Raw genomic sequence first — 23,157 nt, 5'->3', positions numbered from 1 at the left:
AAACATAATAAATTGTATGTCATGCTTGATTCGTTTCAAAAATTCCTCATCAGTGGCTATTGCTATGAGTCAGATTTGAAAATACGATACGTCATCATGTACAGTTTGGAATCATTTCTCTTGGCCCCACGCACTTTATTTCCGCATGTTCACATCAAACTATCTCGGGTCATTGGAATCAAAATTTCAAAGAAGCAGGACTTACAGGTATCCTTCCGGTCGCGGCTGAAGATCATCACTTTCGCCTGCATGCGGAAACTTTAAGACATGACTTTGGAGTTTTTATAAAGAATGGAGGATTAGACCAGCTGTTATCAGGATACCAATGTATATTATTTAGGAATAAGACTGGTGCGTTGCCTTTTGATAGGCTCATTCCATATGGCAACGAAGACATAGATATTGTGGTTCTGCTGGCAGGTCTTTGATCGTAACGAGACAGAAACTCATCGACGGCCCCTGCATGATGTTATATTATACGTCAATACAGAGTGTATCTCTATAACTCAAACAATTAGAATGACTACCATCATAAATTCGATGATAGACACTGAATGGGACCTAATCCATATGAGTCGCGCTCCGGGGCTCGGGCCCCCAAGATACGGGAGCAGGGCGGGTTTAAATTCTCCGGACTTCCCGCCTCCATTGTGAGTCGGACTTTTCTCTTACCCACTACATCAAACCTAACGACTTACACAATCTGAACTACATCACATTAAAATGGATGTACTAAAATTTGGGCAGAGCTCTTCACTGGGTTACATTCTGTTCATCGTCGGTTCGGCCACATTGCCTATCTTTCTTCTCTTCATTCTGTTCCGCAGACCTGTTGGTCAATCTGCATCCAAATCATTGCCTTTACCAGCTGACGACGAGATTGTTCGCCTTCGTGTATACCCGGTCAAATCATGCCGCGGTTTTGACGTAAAGTCAACGCAGCTTCTACGAACCGGTCTAGACTTGGATCGTAACTGGTTGTTCGTCACGGCTGATAAGCATGATTTCATCACGATCAGGGCGAATTCAAACATGACTCTTATCATAACAGCTTGGGACGCTGATACCGACACACTCACAATTTCTCTTAATGAACACAAGATTGAGATTCCCGCTCATCCTACGACTCAATGGCTTAAGAACAACACTGAACTCAAGAAGGCGACTATTTGGGGCGAGCAAACCGATGCCTGGGAATACGCCGAGAGTCTGACCAAGCCCATCTCGGAGTTCCTAAACATGGACGTTCGTCTGATGTACAAGGGTCCTACACCGCGAGTTCTACGTGGAAGCGGAGCTCCTCACCGTCTTGGTCGTACTGAGGCTACCAAATTTGCCGATATGATGCCTGTGCTGGTAAGCTACATAATCTGCAACCTGAAATATGACTCAGGCGTTGTACTAATACCAAACTTGACAGGTTGCCTCTATGGCGAGCATGAATGAACTTAACGAGCGTCTCACTCAGGCTGGAGAGGATAAGATTGAGATCGATCGGTTCCGCCCCAATGTCATCATCCGAGGAAGCGTGCCATGGGTGGAGGACGGATGGAAGACTCTGCAAATTGGCGAGGGTGAGCACCGTCTCGACCTTGATGTAGTGTGCCGATGTCTGCGATGCCAGGTACCCAATGTTCACCCAATTACTGCTGATAAGCACCCGCGTCAGCCGTGGAACCAGCTGATGAAGTATCGACGAATCGACCCTGGACTGAAGTTCAAGCCGAGCTTTGGCATGCTTTGTGCACCGAGTGATGAGGGTCACATCGAGGTTGGCATGAAATTCCAGGTCACGGCCATGACGAATGATCACTTCTTCATTAGCCCAATGAAGTAAAACGAGTTGTTGGAAAGTGTTTGGGGGAGTTGCCTAACTTCTGTGGCGAGGTAACCATGTACAAAGCGAAGGACGATGAGAATGAAAATGATAACAAGACTATGTTTAGGCAATGGTTCACATGGATTGTACGCTGTTCAATTATGGACACTTGGATGGACACATGGATAGGCACACTAGCTGACTGTATTGTGTTCTCCTCTTTTAAGTGGCAGTGCTGGATCAGCCAAGTCAGCACAAGATTAAAAGCTTTGACAAGGAATTAGATCGGGTTCAAGGATTCAGAGACTAAAGTCTGCTGTCATAACTAGTTCAAGCATGCCTGGATCCAATATATAAGTTTATAAACGAGGCTGATTCGAGAATCTGGGATGAATTTCTGAAGGGAAGACGAGCGCGGGCCTTGATTTCAGTCTTACCCTTCACCCTTCCTTTTCACATTTCGGTTTGTCTGGTAGTTCTCTAACTTGATAAGCCTAGACCCTTAATGGGACTAATGGAGTCTGAGAGAGGCCTCCTGATAAGATCACGATGCCTTTGAGGATGGTTCCATTTCCAGGATGTTTGTTCACAAATCAAGTGAATGGTTGTTGAACAATCACGTCCTTCACCCACTTGGCATATTAGCCGGAATACACCATCAACCATACACAGCCTTGCGAAGACACTAGTGCTATGCCTTGCTGGCGTCAAGTTGACTAGCTGATGGATGAGATTTGTTGCTGTACGAAGAATTTCAAATATGGTTGTGTTGTTGCACCCGTCTCTTGGATCCGGTCAAGACTTACCAGGCTTGAAAGGGACGCTCATATTCTAGTGTGATAGCAAGTCGAGGAGATTTTTATCGTGAAACAAGGCACAGAGACTGTTTAGATATGACAGGTGCTGTATCACGATTTGTTTAAAGGGTAGAATGAGTTCACCACGACTTAGACTCAGCCATGCAACGCTTTGCTCACAACAGCATCCGTGTTGACTTCTTTGAAGCAGTTGTACAGCTTCTCGTGTAAATAGAGCAATCAAGGCCTCAAGAACACACAGAGCCAAACATCTAGTTGGTCTTTTGCCCTTGCCACATGATGCCAGAATGTGGACAATGCTGGGTGGAGTGATATGTTCCCATGCTCTTGGCGAACGCAAACACCCTTACTGAGCTACAAGAATGATCCTTTCAGATCGGTTGACGCTATGATTCAAGCGCATATTTACCAAGTTATATTACCCAAAGTGTCGGGAATCATGGCTCGGGGAGTTCTAGTTTTGTGTTAGTCGTTCTTGATACACGAACAAAGAGTGGAAAAACTGTGGCTTGGTCATGGAGGCAATGAAACATGTCCAAAACAGTCTGTACTCACAGGCCTAGTTCATTGTTCCACTGCTAGTCACAAGGCTGTAACATTTGTGATTTTGTGTAACTGGGCAGACTGTGTCACTGACTGATTGGTGTGGCAACACCTATAGTGCTAGGCGCTTCGCGGGGCTTTTTAAGCGGCACATTGGCAGCCCAGCTTACTGAGAGATCCAATGCACAGCCCACCAGCTTTCAAAGCTTCCTCCCAATCAATCAATCAGACATTACTACTTCCATTGCTTTTAAATCTCTCAACCTTCCCATCGACTTTCACCTATCGCGCATCGAAGCAGAAGTTTCCCTATCAGTAAATCTATTCACCATGGGGGACGATCTCGTCATTTATTATAATGACTCCATCGACTCAGATAACTTGGCCGCGGCTATGGCCTTGTTCAAGGCCACATACTGGAAGCCAACCGTCCGCGTACTTTGGATTCTAGAGCCTCGTCAAGTGTGTTTCGGACTATCTATGACAATGGATCAAATCACCAGATGCAAGGAATTGATAAAACAGCACTTTCCATCCTTTGAGAACCCTTTCAAGACCCTTTTGAACGGAGATATCAAGCAGCAGGATATTGATGATATCAAAGATCTGACAAAAGATGATCGCAAGATCGTAAGCTTTCCCCTCAGAATCAGATACTATAGACAAATCTGACCATGATAATAGCTCGAGATGGCAGTGAAGCCCAAGTATGGCTCAATCAACGACGCCACCTTGCATGCACGGCTAAGTGCACTGGACCTGGCAACTTGTCTTTCCGAGTGGTCTAACAACAACCCCATCGAAGTTCTTGTGGACTACGAGACTCTGGAACATATCGAGAACCCAGTGAATCTGCACATGCATCACCATGAAGAGCTTGTCAACCGGACTGAAAATGAGCTGAAGGAATACTACGACATCCTGAAGAAAGTGTTACATTTCGGCCGTCGAACCGATAACCTGCGGGGTTGGTATAACAAGTGCATCTGGCGACTCGAGCATGATAGAAAGCTCTCAGACATTTCTGTGGAACGACTTGTCTTGGACAAAGTTTTGAATCGGATCCAGACCGCGGGAAGCGTTCGTTTCTTTGGGGGTTCTTCGTTGAGAATCCTACAACAGTTCCTCGATAGAGGCGTAGCCAGCAAGATCAAGTGTCACTTGCAGGTGGTAAGTCTGATCCATACTCCTCATTGACAAGATACTTATGGTGATAGGGTTCCTGCGACATGTCAGCGAATCTCTTCTCCAACCAGTTCAACATCGCCCTCAACCAACAAGCAGCCAAGATCGTTCTCAGTCGATCTGCGGAATTTGCAGAGTTCACCGTCGTGCCTTCACATACAGCGCAGAGTATAAAGTACTCAGCCCTAGGCCTGAAGAAATTCGGAGGCCACTGTATCGAGAAGCGAATTCTGGGCTTCAACTGCCACGAGGAGCCCGTCAAGATCGTCACAAATCAAGTGTCACTTGAGCAACAATACCCTGACAAATCCTACTCCATGCCAGACTTAACCTCGTTTTTGTGTGCCCTTGTTCCAGGGCACATGGGTTCCAAGCCAGGGTATATCGAGGTCGACGAACAGGAGGGCGGTACACTTCTTTTTAAAAAGTCTGACAAGGGCATCCCCATGTTTGATCTGGACGGCGTCAAGGAGTTGGATGAGGAACAGATCACGACGATTTTCGAATCATTAACACGTGGCGAAGTGTTGCTATGACGGAGACAAGTTTTGATACCCAAAGGCGAGTTAGAAGTCAGATAGTACCTTTAATAGCTTCTTGATGCACAAGAGTATAATCTCAATTCACAGAGAGAAAAGTTAGACTTCTACAAGTTTGAGGGCATGATGAGTGGAGTATCCAAGTTATACCGGATTACCAGTATGACTTATTTGGACTCTGACGAGAGTGAAAGTACCCAGTATAAATAGGACATGTGCAAACACAATCAGGAAATGCCGAATTCACCTGGATCTCATACTCAAGACTAATTTACAGCTAGTAAATTACCAGTTAAACAACAGGCGCTTCAAGTGCAAATTCTATTGGGTAGGTCGTTTAATATCGCTAATCAGCCACAAGACGGGACCCTTCCGTGTGGCGCCGTTGCCAGCCTTGCGAGCCCCTCTCCAAGTTGACTATTTCAACGAAACCTCAACAGCTTCGGCTGTCAAACCTGCCTCCTTAAAAGTCTAATCTTCCTGCGGAATTGGTACCTAACGGTCTATCAGAAGACATGTCAGCCAATTATTGGCAATCGACACAATGTCGCTTCTGGAGCTTCACCAAGGAGCAGCTCGCGACAATGCGACAGAAGCTTGAAGAGGACAATGCCGAACTGGTGCGAATGTTTCCGCTTCCGCAGCAACGCCATTTGTACATATATTTTAATCAACGTACGTGGACACCTCTATACCACGAGAGAACTGATTGGCTGACTCAAGGGACGCGCAGAATTGATACGGCTGGCGAAGCGATTAACGATTCGACAACAATCCATGGCCACGGCGCAGGTCTACATGAAGCGATTCTACTCCAAAGTCGAGATTCGCCGAACGAACCCATACCTCGTCATAGCGACCGCGATATACCTAGCCTGCAAAATAGAAGAGTCTCCTCAACATATTCGACTCATCGTGACAGAGGCGCGACAGATGTGGGGAGATCTCGTGGCCATCGACACGTCCAAGCTGGGCGAGTGTGAGTTCTTCATGATAAGCGAGATGCGATCACAGTTGATTGTATTCCAACCGTATCGAACGATCACAGCCTTGCGAAGCGAATTATCGTTGGTGGACGACGAAGTGCAACTGGCTCGCTCGGTCATCAACGATCACTTCATGACGGATCTTCCGCTCCTATACCCTCCACATATTATCGCCATGGTTGCCATCCTACTGGCCTTGGTGTTGAGACCTAATAACTCCGGTCCTGGCCAGAACACTTCAGGAGCGGCCGCCGCAGCAGGACTAGCAGCCGCTCAACAGGCGCTGATGCGAGCACAGGGCCAACAAGCACAAGGTGGAATGCCCGAGCCTGCTGCTGTAGAACCTAAGGAGAAGCGGCAACAAGATCGGGTGTCGCGGGTGCAAAAATTTGCGAAATGGCTGGTCGACAGCAACGTGGAGATTGCATCTATGGTGGATGCTACTCAGGAGATAATATCATTTTATGAATGTTATGAACATTACAACGACAAGCTCACTCGTGAACAGATCAACAGGTTTGTTAAGGCAAGAGGCTTAGATAAGTGATCAAGTTATGAGAAACGAGACATGAAGCATGGTATATGCGGGTTAAGCATTGAGGAGCATTGACTGGGAGTTTTAGGCGTTACTGGTTATTGTTATTGGAGATCAGAGACACTCATACATTTTGGTGTTGTATGAAGCTTCCAGGCTGGCTGTCTGTAGTCCTAGAACTCTAACTTTATCTTACTATCGTATGAACCTGGTAGTTTAACGACATGGAAGACTCCGGGCAAGAGATCAAATAAGGTGAACCCCTCCATAGAATTTTGTTGAACTGTGAAGCATAGTTATTCTATCATATTCTATGTAGCATCTCAGATATGCAGAAGTGTATTTCGATGATTTGTCAGACCATATGCCCGGAACTGTCTTTGAGAGCAACCCAATTATGAGATAAGAAACTTTTGAGCTTCAGATAAGACGTTTTGATAGGACGCTCTAATAGTAAACTAAACTATTAATCCACTGATTGAACATATTTTTCACTTGACTAGTCCGTAGATCATGTGAATATTTGCAACTTGACAAAGAAATTCTTCGAGATGAGGAGCCAGGAGTTTATGCCGAGACAGAGCGAGGATGTTGGCAGCTAGAGACAGCAAAAGAATAGCTCAGCGGGTCCTTCCAGGGCACTAAGCATAATACAGTGCCTCTGATTGATCGCCAGGCTTCGAAGCAGTGCCCAACAGCGGGCAGGACGGCTGTTGATAGCCACCCCGGGCCATGACGGACGGGGCTAAGGTCAGATCCAGCAAGTAGCTCCACTGTAGCATTTGGTATTTGGTACAGGCATTTTTGAGCAAGAGCAGCAAAACGTTAACCCGGTTTGGGGGGTTTCATTCAGCTACCAACGTCACAGCTCGTCAATTGGCATTGGCACTTCAACACCATCTTTTCCTTTCCGACCCGAATCCTTCCTACGACAGTTTAGCCATGAACTTCCGGTAACCCGACAATACCTCCCTCGAAGTCGCCGTACCTCGATTTTATTTCCACAGCGACGCTCTCCTGCAGCGCAGGGCTTTTTGCGCCTGTTGCGCCCGACGTACCTGAAATCTTGCCGGAACGAGATATGCCACCATTGCAGTTACAACTGTCGTCATGCGCGTGACAAACATTGTGGAGGAAATCGAAGAGGGGCTTAGGGAGCCCCAGAACTCTCGCGATGCTCGTGTCGAGAAGCTCTGGGCGAGCCTCGAGCCTGATCATACTGGTGAACTTGACCTAAAGGGTCTGCGGAAGGGGCTTCGAAGGATTGACCATCGTAAGCGAGAGCCCGCGCTGGCTCAAGCTTGGTAGAGATACTGATGAGCAATTACAGCCATGAAGAATGCCGACGATATGCTGAAACGTATAATGGAAGAGGTGGATCAAAACGGCGATGGCAAGATACAATATAACGGTACGCAAATCTGTCTTTGACTTTGGAGCTCCAACTCTTCCAGATATTGCCTCGGTACCTACGGCCACGATGTTGAAAGCTTACTTTTGGCTGTTCGCACCCTTTAGAGTTCCGAAAATTTGTCGAAAATGCAGAGCGCCAGCTTTTTGCCCTATTTCGATCAATTGATAAAGATGGGAATGGAAAATTGGACAAACTTGAGCTTCAAACAGCTTTCAAGAATGCCGGACTCACACTATCGAACCGCCGCCTTACCGAGTTCTTCGATGATATGGACCTCAACAATGACGGTTATGTCACATTTGACGAATGGCGGTCAGTATTTTATTTTCAGTTCTATCTGGATGCTTTTTTGTTGCATTTTTCACTTGAGATCTCCACTGGCTGTCAGTCGCATCCCATCAGATGCTCAGAGCTCATGACTGACCCTCAGTCATTTTGGCGGGGATAACCCTCATAACGTCATGTGCCAAGCCCAATCGCTATCATCGGCGATACATTTGCGACCGGTTTCTCGAAGTCGAGATTTTGCTTGAAGCGTCTCCTTGTCGATCATGGACTTAGCAGCTGATCATGAACTCCCAGAAACTTCCTGCTATTTATGCCGCCCCACGACCATGACTCCCAACTTCATGCCGTACTTGACTTTTACTACTCGGTGGTCAGCGTGACTCCAGAAGGAGACACACTTGTGAGCGAGGAAACATTAGAGGGTCTAGGTACGGACGGCTTCCGCTCTCTTTTCATCACCCTTTTCGGCTCTCTTCTACGAGTCGCTTTCCCCTACGATTTCCCAAGACCTATACCTTCACCCGACCGGACATCGACTTCCGTCAGTCAACCCAGCACCTCAAATCCGGATGAGTCCCCGAACCAGACCGAGAACATGGCTACCGCGGCCGCAGTCTCATATCCCGACTACGATGATGCAGCTACCGAGATATCGCAGGAAATCGCCGAAACGCTTACACAACACGTCGACGATGGCACCCATGGAACTGAACATGAACACACCACTGGAGCTTCAACAGCAGTGCACAAGAAGTTTAGACTAACACAATTTGTACCCGATCCAGGCTACTTTCTAGCAGGTGCCATCGCCGGTGGAGTGTCGCGTACGGCTACTGCGCCTCTCGATCGGCTGAAGGTCTATCTGCTTGTGAATACGTCCAGTCGTACCGAGACCGCAGGTGCAGCACTTCGACAAGGCCGTCCTCTCGCTGCTCTGAAAAACGCAGCAAAACCGTTCGGCGATGCTTTTCGAGATCTTGTTCGGTCAGGGGGTGTTCGAAGTCTTTTTGCTGGTAAGTCTGCATCATAATGAACTAGGGTTCATATTGGCCTTGGATGTGATGGAAGATGCTAACAAGACTAGGAAACGGCCTCAATGTCATCAAAATCATGCCTGAGACGGCCATTAAATTTGGTTCGTATGAAGCGGCAAAACGCGCACTTGCCAATTTCGAGGGCCATGGTGATCCAAAGCATCTCAGCTCGTGGTCAAAATTCGCCTCAGGTGGCTTTGCTGGCATGATAGCACAGTAAGTTTGACAGAAATCTTGACAGAACTTAGAAACTGATAATTGGCAGGGCTTCGGTTTACCCCCTTGATACCCTCAAGTTCCGCCTACAATGTGAGACTGTCAAGGACGGTCTTCAAGGTGCGGCTTTGGTTCGCCAGACCGCTGTGAAAATGTATGCAGATGGTGGTGTGCGTGCCTGCTATCGAGGATTGACCATGGGACTCGTGGGAATGTTTCCCTACAGTGCTATCGACATGGGCACTTTTGAACTACTAAAAAAGTCTTATAAGTCGTACTATGCTCGGAAGAACAACGTCCATGAAGACGATGTCAAACCCGGAAACATTGCCACGGGAATCATCGGCGCCACATCTGGAGCCTTTGGAGCCAGCGTTGTCTACCCCCTGAACGTAGTGCGAACACGACTTCAAACCCAGGGCACGGCCATGCATCCCGCAACATACACTGGTATCTGGGACGTAACGAGGAAAACGATTCAACGAGAAGGGTATCGAGGCTTATACAAGGGCCTTACACCCAACCTTCTGAAGGTCGCTCCCGCCTTGAGTATCACTTGGGTGGTGTACGAGAATTCCAAGAGAATTCTTGGATTGAGCTAGAAGCCTCAACTAGCGATGAGATAAAAGGGCCAAACACAAAAAACTACAGGGATCCTCCCCTGTTTCACAATTAACATTTACTATACACACGCACGCACGCACGCAAATTTCACATCAACATTCTGGAAAGCGAGGATCTAGCGATTGGATGGCATTGCGTTACGATGGGGAAATATTCTGGCGTTGAAGGGATTGATATATCAGAAGAAAGTGGCCAGCAGCCATCGTCAGAAGACGAGGCGATGATTCGGCTGACACTGCATGTTTCTCATTTTCGGAGGTGCTGGGAGTCAGTGGTTAGAATTGGGTGGACATTTCTGTTCAAGATAGAAGTGGTTACAAGAAGATGAGGTCTCGTGATGAATCCATCAGTTTCCTTGACTAGGTTCGAAACGATAATGAAAGTTACTCTGACTCGCCATCTATGAAATTGTTGAATTGAGAAAGGCGGTGGGCTAGCTGTGAGAGGTCCTGGAAAACATCCGAGATCGAGCATGCCCATTTCGGACACGGAATCGGAGCCGGAGATGTGGGGCCGGCTCCGGCGGAATGGTTCATACAGGAGGGGCTGCCCTGGGTAACCCTAGGACTCGTTGGACTGCAATAACAGCCATGAGAAGGTAATAATTATGAAGGCACGGTGGAAGCTTGAGGTGTGAAGCTCACTGCTGGAGTGAATGTGTTCTAGACTTAAGAATGAAAGGAGGTCCAGACGAAGCTGCCCACCAAGCTCATAATTGCTTTGGCAGCTCACAAAAGAAGCTTATTACCGCACTGCAGATCCAAGCTCGGCTGGGGTAGCTTGGCCAAGAAGTAGTCGTTATCAATCAGCCCTATCACGTATCTTGCTGATTATTCTCGATCATCAAACGTCATTTCGCGATCTTGACTCGTTCTTTTATCTTCCACAGTCACAGGTTGTCGTCAGCCGCATGTCAAGAACTCGCGGCCTTTGCTGCAGGGCTTACGCAACATTGTAACTATGAATTGAGCTTGCACAGGAATGGCAGTTGGCAAGGGTCGAAAGAGGACTGCGGGGTTGTGAAGGTTGGGGGAACTTTTGTAAAGTGATAGAGGATCCTTGCTCTGGTGGGAGACGGAAGATAAGACGAGGGAACGGAAGATTCTGAAGAGAACTTGAATCGGAGGAGAAAGAAGAAATATAAAGAAAAGAGAGACCTGGGGTAGAGATAATATAACTCATGATATTGAAAATACCGTATAGCCAAGTAAGGAAGCATTGAACATACCATGGCTTATAAGTTGGAAAACATGATAAATGGATGGCTTGATCGGACATTTTGCAGTATTACGCCGCTTCATATGCACATTCAACGCTCGCCCCCAAAGAGCAATAGTGTGATCGGCCAAAGTCGTTACATGATCAGAAGCATCGCAACCAAGCAACGTAACCGAGCAGGAATATTCAGTCTAGAACCATGGCCATAGGCTGATTGTAGGAAACAAAAAGAGAGGTGCTGTAAGCAAGACCCGTTCCCCTCTTTTTTTTCATCCGCGCCGCAGCTCAACTTCATCTTTCTCTCATCTCGTCTGGCATTCTTCACCTCAATAATCTAGTGATACACGGCGTGAGCACGCTCAGATTCCTCTTGTGAAGAGTGCCACGTACGCATCACCTTAATCTCCTTCTTACTTCAGTAAAAAGGGGTATTTGACGTGCGTCTGGATCAATTGCACCGTCTTACACGCCCCACGCCCACAAACATACTGTACGCCAATAACGAGACAAGGACAAAATGCCTGCTCCTTACTCTGACAATCTCTATTCCGCCGACTCTGACGATGAACCTGATGCCCTCTCGCCAACAGACGGTTACTTCCACGCGTCGTCTGAGTCGTCGTCATCTCGCTCTGGACAAAACGTACCTCATGTTCCAAATGTGCTTGTCGAGGACCCAACTCAGTTGAGTCGCGATGCAAAGATTCAAGAAGCAGAGAGGGAGAGGAGGTTGTTAAATACCGGAGGCTCTGCTGGACGCAACCCTGAAAGCACTGCCTCGTCACACGAGAACGCGAGTGGCTCGGAGAACCCCATCGCATCGACGCCACGTTCTCCTCCAAGAGCTTCTCCTCTGTTTGCTCATCCAGTTGACGCACCACCTGCTTACTCGCCCTCACCTACGACAACTTCGCCGCCAACTACAGTGAATAACTATCAAACCTTTGCTTCTACAGCTACAATGGGTCGGCCTGAGGAGAATAGACCTTTGATCAACCATGCTCCAGAGTCTATGAGCAGCCCCTACAACTCAGCTCAACAACCATCACGTTGGCAACAATTTAAAGACTCTGTCTCAAACTTCAACATCAGGAAGAAAGTCAAGACAGTCCTTGCTTCGCTTCTCATTTTCTCTGTCGTTTTTATGATCTTCAGCAGCTTTACTATGCAGTCTAACCACGGCGTAAGTCTTATGTTGATATAGTACGATATCTGGACTAAAATAACTGCTAGTCACACTCAAAACCAGTCGAGGATAATGATCCCGTTGCACCACCTGCCGACGACGGCGATGACTTCGACTGGAATCCTTCGCGAACTTGCCTTGAAAAGCCTCAACACTCCGCCCATTTCATTGAGGAAATCGATATCCAATCTGACCGCAACCTTAGCATTATACAAAGAATGGTCAAGTCCAATGACCTTAAAGGATGGAGCACCCATGTCTCTGGTGAAGTTATTCTTCGGCCTGTAGAGGATTCCTCGCCTGCTAGTATCGAGCTGCAGGTTATCTCCAACCACGACAATCTCAGGGTTAAGGCCGACTTCAACAAGACAACCCAGGTCTTTGAGATCAAGGTGCCACGCAGAGTCGACTGGAGCTCGTCTGACAAGGCTCCTTGCATCCAAATACGTATCACGGTCTCGGCTCATCGTGAGACTATCCTTGACCATCTTAACATTGAGACTCAGCAGCTTGACGTCAACCTCAAAGAGGGGGTCGTTCTGGGAGTCCAGAATGGGGTCAACATACGAAGCGCCAGCGGTGATATCACTTCGCCTGGCATCAAAACGATCAAGGGCAAGGAAGTTGTTCCTTACACTCTCTCATCCCGCGAAATCCGCATTCATACAGCCAGCGGCGATGTCAAGGGATGGTATCCCCTTTACGACCTCCTCGACATCGAAACGGCCTCAGGCGATATCATCACCAACATTGGACCGAAGCCAGTGAACCCTCAGAATGTTCGACCTGCTGAGTTTCGTGTGCGCTCTGCTTCAGGCACGGTCAAGATTGATGAGCCTCTCACTAGTGCTCAGAAGGCTGCTCGCCCAGATCGCGAGTTCCCACCACGCGACTACACAGTTGATATCATCACGGCATCTGGAGATATCACGGCCGATGTCGCCGCGAGCTCACTAGCGTCTTTCAAATCGCAGTCTGGTGATATGAAGCTGCAAATCTGGCCAGTGCTGGACTCGAGTTTGTTGACTATAAACGAAAAGGCGAAGCCAACAGTCATCACGGACACAAAGAGTGGCGATACGCATGTGACGATTCTGGAGCCCCTGTGGACGAGCCTTGCTACCATCGGCGAAACGATTCCTCCCGTCAAGCCCTATGATCCGACAGATGGTAGCGATCCATACATTGTTCTCCCGGAAGGATCTGAGCTTGCTGAAATCAGCATGGCCAGACCCGTGCTTTCGGTTCTTCACTCCAAACACAAGTCAGTCAGCGGCAAAATTGAGCTCTACTATCCTAATTCTTGGGAGGGCATGTTCTTTGCAAACTCCATTTCGGGTTCACAAGAATTCAAGGGCAAAGACGTGACAGTTGACCACGGAAGAGGATCGATCCCACCACATCTCATCAGTGGAAGAAAGGGCAAGGGGTTCTCCCAGCTCGACATTAGTACCGTGTCTGGCGACCAATTCGCCCTGCTCGGAGAGGAAGCATGAGAGAGAGATACAAATAGTAATGAAATAAGGCAACAGCGAGATACACGAATGGATAATGACTATGGCGTACCGGCGTTGATGATATTACAAGAGAACTTATTGCTTGGACAGCACCATTCGTTAAGGATAGGAACTTGGGATACCATATCGTTCGTTGAACGTATTATTGACCGCAATAAAATACTCATCAAGAACCTCCTTGTCCCAACGAAACAGTTTCTCGAAACAATAGCCAAGTTTATTAACCCCAGATCCATGAAGTGGCTGGCCAAGGCGTGGTAGCGGTAAAGCCGTTCCCTAGCCGACAGCCCGTACCGCGGGATATATTGAACCAACTATGAAACGACTTGGCATAGTTTGCGCCGATTCTCTCCATGATATCATTATAAGATAGTGTAACTCGAGTAGATTGTTTGCATTATGCATTAGCACAATTTGTGCCGGGTTCATGAACATTTATGCGGGCAACCTCTAATTACAATGAATGGTATGTGATTGGATTGGCTAGCAGCATTCCGAATGACAGTTTTAGTGCATTATGACAACGGTTTCTGAAGAATGTTGAAACGGCTGTATCCAAGCCTTATCGCTAATAAAGCCCCATGATCATAAAAACTGTTGGTTCATAGGCTCCCCGTCCCCCAGAATTGGATCTCATGCTCTCAGTTCCTAGGTTGCAGAATAAACGCCATGGGAAGTGGCACGTGCTTATACAAGGGTCATCTCCATCTGGACCAAGGTCAGGTAAGGTTGGGCACTGGTCTTGGTACCTATTTTCAGCTGTCGAATCACTGATGTCGTGCTGTATCTGGTACCCGCTAGAGCCCATACGGAACCTTCATCCACTACCTACTGTCCACCATCATCATTCATTCAATCCATCCATCCACCCTCTACAGTGTTCGACTATCCTCCCACAATTCAATCCTCTCTCCCAACGTCAGCCGCACTCTCACCAGGTACATCGCCTGCCTCGATCTTTTTTTGCGACGCCCTTTTTCGTACTACGACAATCGAATTTGCGATCCGCTTTGCCTGCCGCTCGTTTTGATGATGCCTCTTGCCCCTCGAAGGCACCCAAAATCCGTAGATTAAGCACTTCCACCGAGCTTAATCTCTTAAGCCACCTGCTCGTCGACGGAGGCTCCCGCTTCTTATTCACTCCCTGGACCGTCACCGACAACGAATATATCGTCGCGACTTAGATACATACATCCGAGCATACATCGTCCGTCATGCAAGCTCCGTCATCCGGTTCCCAACGCGCCTTTGCCCATCGTCGCTCGCCTGGCGCTGAGCCAGGGCCACCACCAAATGTTCCTGTTCGATCCATTTCACCGGCGCTCCAGGCTCGAGCCTCGAGCGCCTCAGCGAGATCTGTACAATCGACTGGGTCTCGAAGGATGAACCGTGAAGTGAGTATATCATAATGCTCAGCGTGGGCAAGACTGTGCCCCTGCTGAGCCCTGCCCCACGTCCATGCCCAATTGCAAAGCAAGATGCTGACGCTCCATGATCTCTCAGGGTTCCGGCAGCGGTTCCAATATGCCTCTATCGCAGATCGAAAAGAGCGTCACACACCTCCTTGTCGCAACAAAACAGCTTCTCGAGACCTTGACCCAATGGTCGCGCGGACAAGCTACCGATAGCCAAGTGTCTGACGTTTACGTGCGCTTGGGTTATGAATTCAATATGGCGTGTCGCGCATTCACGGCCATCCACGTTGACACATCTGATTTAGGAAACGTGCCCGATCTGCTGCGACATATTCTCGAAGCGACATTGAGCCAAGAGGCGAGTGCCGAGAGTTTGGAGAAATATTTGCCTAGGATCCGGGACATCATTATTAATCTGTTACACGGCCTAAAGCGCAAACAACAGAAGCTCCGCCAGAAGCAAGCTCGGGACCGTGACGGCCATGCACCTCCCGACAGGGCAACCAGCGTCAGTACCGTTGGAAGCGGCAACAGCGGACTCACCAATATGTTAGAAGAAGGTCTAGAGAATGGTTTCCAGCCTGATTCGCAACCGACTGATTCTTTGCGTCAGTCGGGTGGCAGTACCAACCAGTCCCCACGTCGCTTTAATGCCCAGCGAGAATCTTCTCGAGCTTCCGCCATATCAGAGCAGTCTTCCCTTTCTAGCAACACGATGCAAAGTATGCCAGTTGTTCCACCTTATCCAGAGGGCGAAAGTAGTATTCCTACTGGACCTCCAGCACCTCCTGGACCACCTGGAGGGGAGCTAAATATCGATTCGTTCCCTCCGCCTCCACCACCTCCGCCCGACAATACCTCGAGTGCCCTGGCAGCTCTGCAGAAGGGTGGAGACCTGGAAAGACGAGCTTCACGCAGATATTCTCAGTATCAAATATCCAAGCATCTGGGAGGTGCTAATGGTGTACCGATTCTTCCGCCGCAGAATTCACCTGTGCCAAACCGAGGAAGAAAGGAAGTTCGAGAATCACTGCGCGCAGTTCAAGGTCGACAGTCTATACGCCACAACCGTAATACCTCCAGCCAGTCTCTGCGAACTACAGCTCCTGCCGAAGACTCTCCCGTCAGGATACCAGACAGTGTTTCCGAGGAATCTTCATTAGCAGAATTACCCGCAAAATCAGATCCTCCAACAGTGCAAACACCCGATGAGGCATATGCTGCTAGCGCAACACTCAGTGGACCTCCCACTGATCCTATGTTCTTCAGCGCTGATGCACCAGAGACACCGAAGGTTGAGAAGCCAAAGGTTGAACCTGAAGTTGCCCCAACACCACAGCAAAAACCTGCCGAGACCTCTTACTTCCAAGATTCGCCCCCTCCTACTCCCACAAAGGATCTGACCTTGTTCCTCCAGTACAAGTCCAAGGTAAAGAAGTTTGTTCTGCCGGAGGGACGCGCCGAACTTACCATCGGACGGCTTCAACTTGCATTTATCGAGAAGTTTTCCTGGAATACACAACATAACGGTGCAGATCTTCCTGAAATCTACATTCAAGATCCGGTTTCTGGTGTACGACACGAATTGGAAGACCTCGCGGATGTGAAAGACCGAACTGTTCTGGTGCTCAATGTTGAGGCTCTGGACGAAGTCAAGAAACATATCGATGACGGAATTGCATCCTTGACCGAAATTGTTCGGGATGTCAAACAGACAGTGACGGATCAAGGAGCTGCTCTTCAACGAGTTTCAGACCGACAACAAGAGGCTGCCAACGAAATGGCTCGACTGGCACTATCACCCCCATCAACTTCTCACTCGTCTGACGGGACTAAGACACAGTTTAGCTCTGGAAGGAAGCTGGATAGTAGTCATCTCGGAGAACTGAAGACCTTACGACGAGATCTGGCCATTATGCGACAGACTTACTCTAATTTCCAGGCCGATATCCAAGACTCAATGGCCACCATCCGCGCCAAAGCTGCCAATGTCAAGGTCGCTACAGCCAAAGCTGCCATTCCCGACATCGAAGGCGACGCTGGTTACTCATATGTTACCAGCGGACGTAAGCAACTCAACAGCGACTCTGATCGGGTTGGTTGGTAAGGTGGACGACCTCCAGGACCTTATTGAGGATCTGCGAAAGGATGTGGTGCACCGCGGTGTCCGACCACTGCCGCGACAATTGGATTCTGTTGGAAAGGATATCGCAACATTGACCAAGGAACTGAAGAGAATGGAAGAGTACATGACTCAGGAGAAACCTATTTGGACCAAGATTTGGGAGAAGGAGTTAGAGGACGTGTGCCAAGGGCGGGACGAGCTTCGCCTTATGGAGGATCTTTTGGTCGATCTGCGGGACGATCTGGAGAAGGCCTCAGAAACGTTCACTCTCGTGGAGCAGGCTACCAAGGAGCAAATGAAGGACAACGGCACTGGTGCAAGTGCTGGAAGCGCCCGCCAGTTCTCCAAGGGCCTTATCAACCTCGGCAACAGTGCCGATCAAAGCGCCGCAAAGGAAGGTGTTCTTGGTGAAGTGAGAGCTTTACAACCTAACCACGAGGATCGACTGGAAGCTATCGAACGTGCGGAGAAGCTACGGCAAAAGGAGCTAGCAACGCGCCAGGTCAACCCACTGCACCGAGAAATCACCAATTTTGTTGCGGACGGCAAGCTGAAGAAGTCAGGCGGGTTTGAGGAGGTCGAGCGCGCGCGGAAAGCCAAGGACGACCGCATTCGACGAGAGGTTTGGCAGCGTCAGAACGGCATCATTCCTGAGAACCCCATCGGCGAGGAGGGAGCGGACGCTGAAGCTGATTTGGAAGACGAGGATGCGGCATTTCTCAGGGAGCTCGAAGAAGACGAGGCCCGGCAAGCTCAGGCTCAGGCAGATGCAGAAGCTGAGGCAAACCAGCCTCCACCACCGCCACCAAAGGATGACGACGATAAGCAACCTGATCAGCCAAATGGCGCTTAGTCAGTCACATTGGTTATATGATCGAGTATACATATCTTGATGTGCCTAGACCGGTTCCACTTTGTTTATGGAGATGATGCCTGGGAAGAGGAAACGCCTTATGCGAGATTGTTTGAACGCGATATGTCAGTACGGAATATGGTTATGGACTTAGGAAGGACGGACGGATATAGGAGGCAAAGGCTCTCTAAGCCAGCATTTTCTTACCCCCTTTTTTCGATATTCTCGTACTTAGTTAGCCTTTTTGCTCGGTAGTTTTTAGTTGGGATTTTGACATAGCGGAGGCGAATGGGATTTGTTTCTCTCACTTCATCAACTACATTTTATGAGATCGAAATTCCGTAAAAGTCTTGCTTTTTTACTGGGTTTGATTCTAGACTTGTGACATGCTAACGAAGATTGGCCTAGAATTAATGCCCTTAACTAAATCGAGGCACAATATTACGATATGAGCATATTCCTATTTTACTGCTTGATTGTATTTGATCGTCTAAACATAACTTTTGACATAAATCTATCATCATGAGCCTAAAAGCGTAAGTTTCTTAACCCCCTTAACAATCGGAGGCTCCAACTTCTTGCCCTGTCCCATCACAAAGTCCTGCAGCACAGCTTCACCTCCTGTAGCCTGCCAGGTTGGCTCAGCATCATTCTTTTGCTCGGCCTCTGCCCCGGGCACCTTGAACACCTCAGCTACCGCAGCAGTGCAAGCCTCAGATACCTCAGCCATGAGAGCTTCGGCAGCACGCGCACGCTCGGGCATGTTCCTCCGCACAAGCGCGAAGATAAGGCGCTCGGCATCTGGAGCAGCAGCACTAACACGGTCAATAAGACGACGAATACTGTTGACGAGATATTCTTCCTCGTAGACTGTTCCCTTACGTCCACGAGCACGCTTCTTCTCCTCACGCTTACGGTTCTTGCTTGTGGCGCGACTGACTCCTGTTCCAGCGGTTCCCACACTTCCAGCCTTGCCTGTATATCGTGTAAAGAGTGATGCACTGGTGCTGACACGGGAAGAGGCGGCGACAGAGACATCATCAGGGATGTCCATACCACCAGCGCGATCTCCTTCGTAGAAAGCCAGAGGGTCTTCAATGGCCTTACGGCGAAGCTCGGCAACACGAGGAACCTGAGCCTTGAGCTGGGCCTTGCAGTCAGCGAGGAATTCGGTCGTTGTGCCTAGCGCATCGGCGAGACCAGTGTCGACACTGGCAGTGAGGAGGTCAGGGCGGTTGCGTTGAACAACGAGACGGATAGCGTCTGCAAAGTGGTAGCCCTTGCACAGGCAACGAACAGCCATGTCGATAGACTCAAGGTATTCGAGGTGGATGGTAGCGGCGGCAGAGTAGTCCTTTGCTTCCCAGAGAGCATCTGCAAGGTTGTTGGCAAGGTCGGACATGGCCTCAGCAGACATGGGAGGTTGCTGCTGAGCTGCAGTGTAGAGACACTCTTGCCAACATGTAGCGCCGGCGGTTCGGTAGCAGCTGGTTGCCTTTGCCCAGTTCTCGAGTGACTCATATGCGAGGCCTGCTTCTCGGTAGGCTGATGTGGACTCAAGATAGGCGGCGTAAGCGGCTGTGAGTTCTCGAAGGCGAGGAGGGTCGTAGCGGTATAGACGGAGAGCGTCGTGGTATAGGGAGTGTTTGGTGGTATAAGCAAGGAGTTCATCAAATACATCCATTGTTTGGAGATGGCCAAGGGCTTTGATACGACGCTCAAGATGATCATCAATCTCGAAGTGACGTCTAAGCTCGGGGAGAGAGTGCAGGTTTTGAATGAAGGGGAGGTATTCGCGAGGATCGCGCTGGGACTGTTGAGCGACAAGGAGGGCCAGATCAAGGTTATAGAGCCCAAGGGCATTCTCATATAGTCGGTTGACGTCGACCAAGAAGCAGATATGCTCGACTGCCTTTTCAGCAATCTTCTCATCCTCACGCATCAGCTCAGCGACGAGAAGAAGGCCGTCGTCGAGTGCAGGCGGAGACTTGCAAACGTGTGCGGTAATGGTATTTTGAAGGTTGGTAGCCTTGCGGCTCTGGAGGGCGTCGAGAAGAGCATCGCAGACCGTGTTGACCTTTGCAGCAGAACCCCGTGGTGCTGGCGACAAGTCAGAGGGAATCGTATCAGCTCCAAAGCCGGTAGATCGCTTCGTATCTTGATACATGGTCTGAGTAACATCCTCAGCACTGGTCTAGGTTAGTAATGGTCCTTAAAGGTTGAAACAAGAAAGCATACCGGAGAGAAGAAAGGAAGAGATCGATATGAGCGACGTCAGGGATCTGGTCGAGGAAAAGGCCAACATTGGCCAAGAATTGCTCGGGCTGATGGTCGTAGAGAATGTTCATATCTACACGCTGAGTACGACAGTATGAGAATGCTCGAGCGTAGTTCTTCTCATCAATCAGGTTACGGATACCTGCCACGACCATGGCTCGAGGGAAGACGGTCTCCAGGTTTCCACGGGGCATCTGCAAAACAATGCTCATGTTGGCGGGAATAGCTGTGACAAGTCGCGATCCACGCTCCACACTGCGGCAACGCTCGTCGGTCTCGGGGTCATCTGCAGGAACTTCAAGATCTAAGGGGGCATTAGTAGGTAGTCACGAAAGACAAAAGAGTGACTTACCATCGACGTTGGCGGACAAGTGAACAAACTTGACCAAGTGGTTATTGGTAGTGAAGATGAGATGGCTGGGTGTGACGATAAATGAGGTACAGTTCTTTGCCAGGAGACGAGAATTGGCATAAATATGACCGTTCCTGGAGAGGCCAAAGGCAACGATCTCATCGTCAACCTTGCTAATCTCAAACCAAGGCAGCTGTGTTTGGAACTGCACAGGAAGCATCTCATCTCCAGACTCGCTGATCTGGAATAGCTTTCCCGAGTTGTCCTGGCCATACCCAGTGAATGAGTTATCGTCTTGATAACTGGTTGTGGTGACAAGAACCTCCCGAGAGTTGGCGTCTGCGACAGATACTTCACCCTCACCCGCAGCCTGTACGAATCGCTGAATAAAACCCTTCTCCTCTTCGTAACCGAAGTAATGAAAAGCATCGGCTACAGCGGCAATTCTCAGAAGAACATTGTACCCAGGGCTTGCCATCTCGTCAAATAACGCCTTCTTGGAGAGCTTCGGCTTGATGGATCGACCGTTCTTGACGGGCCACTCATAAACTTCGATACCCTTTCGGTGAAGAACCGCAAAAGACGTGTTGTCACGGCCGAATGCAACGTCGACTGCCGCTGCAGGAACCGTAATATCGAACATTGACATAGGGGGCGGTACATTGGCTGTTCGGAAAGGAGTCAACTTGACTGTTTCGCCGTCAATTACCGCAACGGCACCATTGTCGTGCGGCGGGTGGCACGATCCCCTTGCTGTATGGAAGATGTGCTCTGTCACAACGACAGTATTTGTTGAAGTAGCAGCAAAGCGCAAAGCCTTCTCGGGATGCCATGACAAACATGTAGAGCTAGCCTCGATAGGGATCTCTTGTTTGAGGTACCAGTGGTAGTTGCCCATAGTCCATAGCTGAACCATATCCTTGAAAATCACCGCTAGGACAGTCGAGTCTGAGTTCCACTCAAGACGTATTCTCTCATGAGCCTCAACTGGCCCAGAAGGAGAACGAAGTGTGAATTCGCCGTGCCGTAGACCGTTCCTCTCGAAAAAGACCACATCGATCTGGTTTAACTTTCGCTGAATACCAGCCATTAAGTTTCCAGCTGGTCGCCAGCTCAGAGAACTCTCGAGGCCATCAACTGGCTCACTTGCACTGTCCAGCTCACCTTCTCGTGAATAAACTCGAATTACACGGCGTGAGCCTTCTTGAACCGAGTTGATGGCCACATAAGCGCCATCGCCTCTCCAGCTAATGGTGGTGGCACCATCCTCGTGAGGACTGGGTAAACCCTCATCGACCTTTTCTGGGATAGTAGGATCACGCATGGCCTTTGCACCTCGACCTTGGAACTGAGTCTCCTTCTTTCCCCATCCGACGGATACGTGCTTCGATGCGTTGAGGTCCTCGACTGTCATGGGGATCTCAGCAACTGGGTCAAAGGTTGAACCCATGAAGATGACATTGTTCTCCTTTGTGACAACAATGAGGAGTTCCTCATCAGGGGACCATCGCGCAGCAGCAATACCAACATCGATGGAGCCAACAATCTCAATATGAGCACCTTCGTCTGAGAAGTCGTCTTCTCGGACTGTAACAATGTCACCTCCTTCGAAGACCAGACATGTAGTTGCTGAACCACTGAGATACTGTAAACTGACGACCTTGTCGACAACGAGGTCTGGTGATGGGTTTGGAGCCTCCCAGCTGGCTGCAGTACTGACTGAGCTATATGGAGTAAGTGACTATTACGTGTAAATTATTCTATAGATGATGTACTTACATGTCTCGATCTCCAGAGATTCTCAACAACTCAATCTCGCAGCTGTCCTCAAAAGGTTGGGCTACGACAAGAACCTGATCCTTCTCAGGATCCCAACACGCGGCTGTGACATTATCGCGCTGGCATTGTCCAAATCGAATGTTGCGAAGATTGCGCATCTTGACTATTTCTCGCCTCACCACCAAGGCCAAGCTTTTGTTGTCTGATAATCTTCACCAACAGCACAGCAACTGTCGATGTAACTGCAGTAGTATGAAATGGGCAGACTGTAGGCCTGTATGCAGCTGTCGTTCGACCTGCTCTGGTCTGTCGGACAAGGCCGAGCGTGCAAGTGGTGATATTTTCTTGGTGTGGATGAAATGGGCAACCAGCGGCGATGGATTTGCTAGATTTGGTGTCGATGCCCGTAATCGAGATTTTTCGCGGTACCTGAT

At 49.0% G+C, this 23,157-nt stretch overlaps 8 protein-coding genes across 19 annotated transcripts; 6 read left to right on the top strand and 2 right to left on the bottom strand.

Annotated features, from left to right (window-relative positions):
• Positions 1-569: 569 nt before the first annotated feature.
• On the top strand, positions 570-2,327 carry FOXG_13881 (uncharacterized protein). 2 transcript variants are annotated; one of them, XM_018393918.1, is made up of 3 exons: positions 674-1,356; positions 1,421-1,887; positions 1,947-2,276. In XM_018393918.1, exons 1-2 carry the CDS (start codon positions 724-726, stop codon positions 1,835-1,837), a joined length of 1,050 nt encoding a protein of 349 aa, XP_018253291.1. In that variant the 5' UTR covers positions 674-723; the 3' UTR covers positions 1,838-1,887; positions 1,947-2,276. The 2 variants fall into 2 exon arrangements, with proteins under 2 accessions (XP_018253290.1, XP_018253291.1); XM_018393917.1 differs by having other exon boundaries at positions 570-1,356; positions 1,421-2,327.
• A 1,049-nt stretch (positions 2,328-3,376) lies between these two features.
• FOXG_13880 (uncharacterized protein) lies at positions 3,377-5,153 on the top strand. The gene is made up of 3 exons (XM_018393916.1): positions 3,377-3,810; positions 3,865-4,350; positions 4,398-5,153. The coding sequence occupies exons 1-3, from the start codon at positions 3,511-3,513 to the stop codon at positions 4,899-4,901; spliced, it is 1,290 nt and encodes a 429-aa protein (XP_018253289.1). The 5' UTR covers positions 3,377-3,510; the 3' UTR covers positions 4,902-5,153.
• Positions 5,154-5,329: 176 nt separating this feature from the next.
• On the top strand, positions 5,330-6,686 carry FOXG_13879 (RNA polymerase II holoenzyme cyclin-like subunit). Its single transcript, XM_018393915.1, has 2 exons — positions 5,330-5,579; positions 5,638-6,686. Exons 1-2 carry the CDS (start codon positions 5,420-5,422, stop codon positions 6,435-6,437), a joined length of 960 nt encoding a protein of 319 aa, XP_018253288.1. The 5' UTR covers positions 5,330-5,419; the 3' UTR covers positions 6,438-6,686.
• A 559-nt stretch (positions 6,687-7,245) lies between these two features.
• On the top strand, positions 7,246-11,209 carry FOXG_13878 (uncharacterized protein). 10 transcript variants are annotated; one of them, XM_018393907.1, is made up of 7 exons: positions 7,246-7,698; positions 7,756-7,836; positions 7,944-8,151; positions 8,422-8,555; positions 8,913-9,140; positions 9,212-9,377; positions 9,427-10,776. In XM_018393907.1, exons 1-7 carry the CDS (start codon positions 7,536-7,538, stop codon positions 9,977-9,979), a joined length of 1,533 nt encoding a protein of 510 aa, XP_018253280.1. In that variant the 5' UTR covers positions 7,246-7,535; the 3' UTR covers positions 9,980-10,776. The 10 variants fall into 10 exon arrangements, with proteins under 10 accessions (XP_018253280.1, XP_018253278.1, XP_018253287.1 ...); XM_018393905.1 differs by having other exon boundaries at positions 8,422-9,140; positions 9,427-11,209; XM_018393914.1 differs by having other exon boundaries at positions 7,756-8,151.
• Positions 9,726-11,910, bottom strand: FOXG_21283 (uncharacterized protein). Of its 2 annotated transcripts, none has more exons than XM_018401605.1 (2): positions 10,320-11,910; positions 9,726-10,262 (listed from the first exon to the last, which is right to left on the bottom strand). In XM_018401605.1, exon 1 carries the CDS (start codon positions 11,277-11,279, stop codon positions 10,944-10,946), a length of 336 nt encoding a protein of 111 aa, XP_018253276.1. In that variant the 5' UTR covers positions 11,280-11,910; the 3' UTR covers positions 9,726-10,262; positions 10,320-10,943. The 2 variants fall into 2 exon arrangements, with proteins under 2 accessions (XP_018253276.1, XP_018253277.1); XM_018401606.1 differs by lacking the exon at positions 9,726-10,262 and having other exon boundaries at positions 10,264-10,881; positions 10,948-11,910.
• FOXG_13877 (uncharacterized protein) lies at positions 11,344-14,500 on the top strand. The gene is made up of 2 exons (XM_018393904.1): positions 11,344-12,402; positions 12,453-14,500. The coding sequence occupies exons 1-2, from the start codon at positions 11,737-11,739 to the stop codon at positions 13,899-13,901; spliced, it is 2,115 nt and encodes a 704-aa protein (XP_018253275.1). The 5' UTR covers positions 11,344-11,736; the 3' UTR covers positions 13,902-14,500.
• A 216-nt stretch (positions 14,501-14,716) lies between these two features.
• Positions 14,717-18,788, top strand: FOXG_13876 (uncharacterized protein). The gene is made up of 2 exons (XM_018393903.1): positions 14,717-15,316; positions 15,426-18,788. The coding sequence occupies exons 1-2, from the start codon at positions 15,137-15,139 to the stop codon at positions 17,442-17,444; spliced, it is 2,199 nt and encodes a 732-aa protein (XP_018253274.1). The 5' UTR covers positions 14,717-15,136; the 3' UTR covers positions 17,445-18,788.
• Positions 18,722-23,098, bottom strand: FOXG_13875 (elongator complex protein 1). Its single transcript, XM_018393902.1, has 4 exons — positions 22,724-23,098; positions 20,945-22,668; positions 20,554-20,896; positions 18,722-20,504 (listed from the first exon to the last, which is right to left on the bottom strand). The coding sequence occupies exons 1-4, from the start codon at positions 22,879-22,881 to the stop codon at positions 18,836-18,838; spliced, it is 3,894 nt and encodes a 1,297-aa protein (XP_018253273.1). The 5' UTR covers positions 22,882-23,098; the 3' UTR covers positions 18,722-18,835.
• Between the last annotated feature and the right edge of the window lie 59 nt (positions 23,099-23,157).

Source organism: Fusarium oxysporum, chromosome 10 (genome assembly GCF_000149955.1).
Source record: "Fusarium oxysporum f. sp. lycopersici 4287 chromosome 10, whole genome shotgun sequence".
Classification (NCBI taxonomy): domain Eukaryota; kingdom Fungi; phylum Ascomycota; class Sordariomycetes; order Hypocreales; family Nectriaceae; genus Fusarium; species Fusarium oxysporum.
Note: the sequence above shows the minus strand (reverse complement) of the source record. Positions and strands in the feature narration are given on the sequence as shown.

What these genes read in the sequence shown, in the direction of transcription:
- FOXG_13875 (XM_018393902.1), bottom strand. Translation starts at nt 22,881, where the DNA reads ATGCGCAATCTTCGCAACATTCGATTTGGACAATGCCAGCGCGATAAT. An exon ending in ATCTCTGGAGATCGAGACAT is followed by an intron (nt 22,669 to 22,723) that starts GTAAGTACATCA and finishes TACTCCATATAG; the next exon opens with CTCAGTCAGTACTGCAGCCA. An exon ending in CTCTTCCTTTCTTCTCTCCG is followed by an intron (nt 20,505 to 20,553) that starts GTATGCTTTCTT and finishes AACCTAGACCAG; the next exon opens with TGCTGAGGATGTTACTCAGA.
- FOXG_13880 (XM_018393916.1), top strand. Translation starts at nt 3,511, where the DNA reads ATGGGGGACGATCTCGTCATTTATTATAATGACTCCATCGACTCAGAT. An exon ending in CAAAAGATGATCGCAAGATC is followed by an intron (nt 3,811 to 3,864) that starts GTAAGCTTTCCC and finishes CCATGATAATAG; the next exon opens with CTCGAGATGGCAGTGAAGCC. An exon ending in TCAAGTGTCACTTGCAGGTG is followed by an intron (nt 4,351 to 4,397) that starts GTAAGTCTGATC and finishes TTATGGTGATAG; the next exon opens with GGTTCCTGCGACATGTCAGC.
- FOXG_13879 (XM_018393915.1), top strand. Translation starts at nt 5,420, where the DNA reads ATGTCAGCCAATTATTGGCAATCGACACAATGTCGCTTCTGGAGCTTC. An exon ending in GTACATATATTTTAATCAAC is followed by an intron (nt 5,580 to 5,637) that starts GTACGTGGACAC and finishes AGGGACGCGCAG; the next exon opens with AATTGATACGGCTGGCGAAG.
- FOXG_13877 (XM_018393904.1), top strand. Translation starts at nt 11,737, where the DNA reads ATGCCTGCTCCTTACTCTGACAATCTCTATTCCGCCGACTCTGACGAT. An exon ending in CTATGCAGTCTAACCACGGC is followed by an intron (nt 12,403 to 12,452) that starts GTAAGTCTTATG and finishes AATAACTGCTAG; the next exon opens with TCACACTCAAAACCAGTCGA.
- FOXG_13881 (XM_018393917.1), top strand. Translation starts at nt 724, where the DNA reads ATGGATGTACTAAAATTTGGGCAGAGCTCTTCACTGGGTTACATTCTG. An exon ending in CCGATATGATGCCTGTGCTG is followed by an intron (nt 1,357 to 1,420) that starts GTAAGCTACATA and finishes CAAACTTGACAG; the next exon opens with GTTGCCTCTATGGCGAGCAT.
- FOXG_21283 (XM_018401605.1), bottom strand. Translation starts at nt 11,279, where the DNA reads ATGTCCGATCAAGCCATCCATTTATCATGTTTTCCAACTTATAAGCCA.
- FOXG_13876 (XM_018393903.1), top strand. Translation starts at nt 15,137, where the DNA reads ATGCAAGCTCCGTCATCCGGTTCCCAACGCGCCTTTGCCCATCGTCGC. An exon ending in CTCGAAGGATGAACCGTGAA is followed by an intron (nt 15,317 to 15,425) that starts GTGAGTATATCA and finishes ATGATCTCTCAG; the next exon opens with GGTTCCGGCAGCGGTTCCAA.
- FOXG_13878 (XM_018393905.1), top strand. Translation starts at nt 7,536, where the DNA reads ATGCGCGTGACAAACATTGTGGAGGAAATCGAAGAGGGGCTTAGGGAG. An exon ending in TGTTCGAAGTCTTTTTGCTG is followed by an intron (nt 9,141 to 9,211) that starts GTAAGTCTGCAT and finishes TAACAAGACTAG; the next exon opens with GAAACGGCCTCAATGTCATC. An exon ending in TTTGCTGGCATGATAGCACA is followed by an intron (nt 9,378 to 9,426) that starts GTAAGTTTGACA and finishes GATAATTGGCAG; the next exon opens with GGCTTCGGTTTACCCCCTTG.